The sequence below is a fragment of the Callionymus lyra genome, chromosome 8 (genome assembly GCF_982586985.1).
Source record: "Callionymus lyra chromosome 8, fCalLyr1.hap1.1, whole genome shotgun sequence".
Lineage (NCBI taxonomy): Eukaryota > Metazoa > Chordata > Actinopteri > Syngnathiformes > Callionymidae > Callionymus > Callionymus lyra.
The window spans coordinates 29,292,757-29,297,088 of NC_141825.1; the positions used below are offsets into that span (position 1 = coordinate 29,292,757).

The window sequence follows — 4,332 nt, forward strand, 5'->3', positions numbered from 1 at the left end:
GGTGAGGAGGGTGAGGAGGGGAGAGGGGTGAGGAGGGTGAGGAGGAGGGTGAGAGGGTGAGAGGGTGAGAGGGTGAGGAGGGTGAGAGGGTGAGAGGGGAGAGGGTGAGAGGGTGAGGAGGGTGAGAGGGTGAGAGGGTGAGGAGGGTGAGAGGGTGAGAGGGTGAGAGGGTGAGGAGGGTGAGAGGGTGAGGTGGAGGGTGAGAGGGTGAGGAGGGAGAGAGGGTGAGAGGGTGAGGAGGGTGAGAGGGTGAGGAGGGTGAGAGGGTGAGAGGGTGAGGAGGGTGAGAGGGTGAGAGGGTGAGAGGGTGAGGAGGGTGAGGAGGGTGAGGAGGGTGAGAGGGTGAGGAGGGTGAGAGGGTGAGAGGGTGAGGAGGGTGAGGAAGAGGGTGAGAGGGTGAGGGGAGGGGTGAGAGGGTGAGGAGGGTGAGAGGGTGAGGAGGGTGAGGAGGGTGAGGAGGGTGAGAGGGTGAGAGGGTGAGGAGGGTGAGGAGGGTGAGAGGGTGAGAGGGTGAGGAGGGTAGAGGGTGAGAGGGTGAGGAGGGTGAGAGGGTGAGGGGAGAGGGTGAGGAGGGTGAGGAGGGTGAGAGGGTGAGGAGGGTGAGGAGGGTGAGGAGGGTGAGAGGGTGAGGAGGGTGAGGAGGGTGAGAGGGTGAGGGGTGAGGAGGGTGAGGAGGGTGAGAGGGTGAGAGGGTGAGGAGGGAGAGAGGGTGAGGAGGGTGAGGAGGGTGAGAGGGTGGAGGGTGGAGGGGTGAGAGGGTGAGAGGGTGAGGAGGGTGAGAGGGTGAGAGGGGTGAGGGGAGGAGGGTGAGAGGGTGAGAGGGTGAGGAGGGAGAGGAGGGTGAGGAGGGTGAGGAGGGTGAGAGGGTGAGAGGGTGAGAGGGGTGAGGAGGGTGAGAGGGTGAGAGGGTGAGGAGGGTGAGGAGGGTGAGAGGGTGAGGAGGGAGAGGAGGGTGAGGAGGGTGAGAGGGTGAGAGGGTGAGGAGGGTGAGAGAGTGAGAGGGTGAGAGGGTGAGAGGGTGAGAGGGTGAGGAGGGAGAGGAGGGTGAGGAGGGTGAGGAGGGTGAGAGGGTGAGAGGGTGAGGAGGGTGAGAGGTGAGAGGGTGAGAGGGTGAGAGGGTGAGAGGGTGAGGAGGGTGAGAGAGTGAGAGGGTGAGAGGGTGAGAGGGTGAGGAGGGTGAGAGGGTGAGAGGGTGAGGAGGGTGAGGAGTGAGAGGGTGAGAGGGTGAGGGAGGGTGAGAGGGTGAGGAGGGTGAGAGGGTGAAAGGTTGAGAGGGTGAGAGGGTGAGAGGGTGAGACTCACGGAGAGCATGCCACTCATCCTGGCGGATAGTCTTCGTCAGATTGATCGGAAGGTTCCGAGGCAGCGCTGAGGAGGAGTAGTAGTACTTTATAGGTGAGCAGCGAGGAACCAATCCTGAGGATGTAAACACAAAGAAGCTGATGAAGATTCTACACAACCCTCGCCCACTAGTCCTCCTACACACACACACACACACACACACACACACACACACACACACACACACACACACACACACCACTCAACCAAGTGTTACTACAGCGAGTGTGTTGTTTCTTGTGAGGCCTTGAAGGTCTGCAGCATCAGCACCACGGAGAGCGAGGCCTCACACACACACACACACTCACACACGCACGCACACGCACACACACACACACCTTTGAAGATCAGGTCCTCCGTCTCCAGGTCGAAGCCCTCGCGGTGGCACCTCCTCCAGAGGCCGGTGACGGTGGAGTTGAAGTGACGGTTACACAGAGACTCCATGGCGGGAGCAGGTGGCGGGAAGTGGCGCTTGACGCGCGGCATCTGCTCGGAGCTCGCGCGCTCCTTCATCCTGAGCGGGAGGTTGTTGTTGGAGATGTAGATGTATCCAGGGTCGTTCCTCTTGTTCGAGTAGTTCTTGCAGCGCTTCCGGTGCCTGCGCGCGTCCGTCTGGTACCAGTGGTCGGTTCCGATGGACACGGCGATGAGCCCGAGCGCGCAGAAGGCCAGCATCAGTCCCGCCACCGTGAGCGTCCGCATGGCCGCCATCTTCCATCCGCGGGAAGATTCTTCAGCGAGAGAGAGCCTGCAGGGATGGAGGAGGAATCATGATGGTCCGAACATCTGACTCGAGAGGAGGGCCGCGCACGAGCCTCGAGCTGCTGGACGTCCCTGCTTCCCAGTGAACTCAGTCTCGCGACTGGCGGCGACATTCCCGGCCAGCAGGGGGAGACAAAGAGAACCAGTGAAGCGACAAAAGCCGCAGATTCTGCAGCGAGTTATTGATGTAGAAATAAAAGATGAAGAAGAAGAAGAAGAAGAAGAAGAAGAATGAGTTATTGAAGGAATAAATGTTTTCTTACAACAAACATGAATATTATGACTCTATTGTATCATTAGTGTGTGTTGTTGTGATGTGTGACTCTATTGTATCATTAGTGTGTGTTGTTGTGATGTGTGACTCTATTGTATCATCAGTGTGTGTGTTGTTGTGATGTGTGACTCTATTGTATCATTAGTGTGTGTTGTTGTGATGTGTGACTCTATTGTATCATCAGTGTGTGTTGTTGTGATGTGTGACTCTATTGTATCATCAGTGTGTGTTGTTGTGATGTGTGACTCTATTGTATCATCAGTGTGTGTGTTGTTGTGATGTGTGACTCTATTGTATCATCAGTGTGTGTGTGTTGTTGTGATGTGTGACTCTATTGTATCAACAGTGTGTGTTGTTGTGATGTGTGACTCTATTGTATCATCAGTGTGTGTTGTTGTGATGTGTGACTCTATTGTATCATCAGTGTGTGTGTGTTGTTGTGATGTGTGACTATTGTATCATCAGTGTGTGTGTGTTGTTGTGATGTGTGACTCTATTGTATCATCAGTGTGTGTGTGTGTTCTTGTTGTGATGTGTGACTCTATTGTATCATCAGTGTGTGTGTGTGTGTGTGTTGTTGTGATGTGTGACTCTATTGTATCATCGGTGTGTGTTGTTGTGATATGTGACTCTATAGTATCATGAGTGTGTTTGTTGTTGTGATGTGTGACTATTGTATCATCAGTGTGTGTGTGTTGTTGTGATGTGTGACTCTATTGTATCATCAGTGTGTGTTTTTGTGAAGTGTGACTCTATTGTATCATCAGTGTGTGTGTGTGTTGTTGTGATGTGTGATTCTATTGTATCATCAGTGTGTGTGTGTTGTTGTGATGTGTGACTCTATTGTATCATCGGTGTGTGTGTGTTGTTGTGATGTGTGACTCTATTGTATCATCAGTGTGTGAGTGTGTTGTTGTGATGTGTGACTCTATTGTATCATCAGTGTGTGTGTGTTGTTGTGATGTGTGACTCTATTGTATCATCGGTGTGTGTGTGTTGTTGTGATGTGTGACTCTATTGTATCATCAGTGTGTGTGTGTTGTTGTGATGTGTGACTCTATTGTATCATCAGTGTGTGTGTGTGTTGTGATGTGTGACTCTATTGTATCATCAGTGTGTGTGTGTTGTTGTGATGTGTGACTCTATTGTATCATCAGTGTGTGTGTGTTGTTGTGATGTGTGACTCTATTGTATCATCAGTGTGTGTTGTTGTGATGTGTGACTCTATTGTATCATCAGTGTGTGTGTGTGTGTTGTGATGTGTGACTATATTGTATCATCAGTGTGTGTTGTTGTGATGTGTGACTATATTGTATCATCAGTGTGTGTTGTTGTGATGTGTGACTATATTGTATCATCAGTGTGTGTGTGTTGTGATGTGTGACTCTATTGTATCATCAGTGTGTGTTGTTGTGATGTGTGACTATATTGTATCATCAGTGTGTGTGTGTTGTGATGTGTGACTCTATTGTATCATCAGTGTTTGTGTGGTGTTGTGATGTGTGACTGTATTTTATCATCAGTGTGTGTTTGTGTTGTTATGATGTGTGACTCTATTCTGTCATCAGTGTGTGTGTTGTTGTGATGTGTGACTCTATTGTATCATGAGTGTGTTGTTGTGATGTGTGACTATATTGTATCATCAGTGTGTGTGTTGTGATGTGTGACTCTATTGTATCATCAGTGTGTGTGTTGTTGTGATGTGTGACTCTATTGTATCATGAGTGTGTTGTATGACTCTATTGTATCATCAGTGTGTGTGTGTGTTGTGATGTGTGACTCTATTGTATCATCAGTGTGTGTTGTTGTGATGTGTGACTCTATTGTATCATCAGTGTGTTTGTGTTGTTATGATGTGTGACTCTACTCTGTCATCAGTGTTTGTGTGGTGTTGTGATGTGTGACTGTATTTTATCATCAGTGTGTGTTAGTGTTGTTATGATGTGTGACTCTAT

General features: G+C 50.5%; 1 protein-coding gene across 1 annotated transcript; it reads right to left on the minus strand.

Annotated features, from left to right (window-relative positions):
- Positions 1 to 1,302: 1,302 nt before the first annotated feature.
- LOC148074522 (transmembrane protein 178B-like) lies at positions 1,303 to 2,235 on the minus strand (the record flags this gene model as incomplete). Its single annotated transcript, XM_087797387.1, is given in 2 exon segments — positions 1,303 to 1,416; positions 1,680 to 2,235. Coding segments are annotated over 2 exon segments (487 nt in total), but the record flags the coding sequence as incomplete, so codon positions are not given.
- Between the last annotated feature and the right edge of the window lie 2,097 nt (positions 2,236 to 4,332).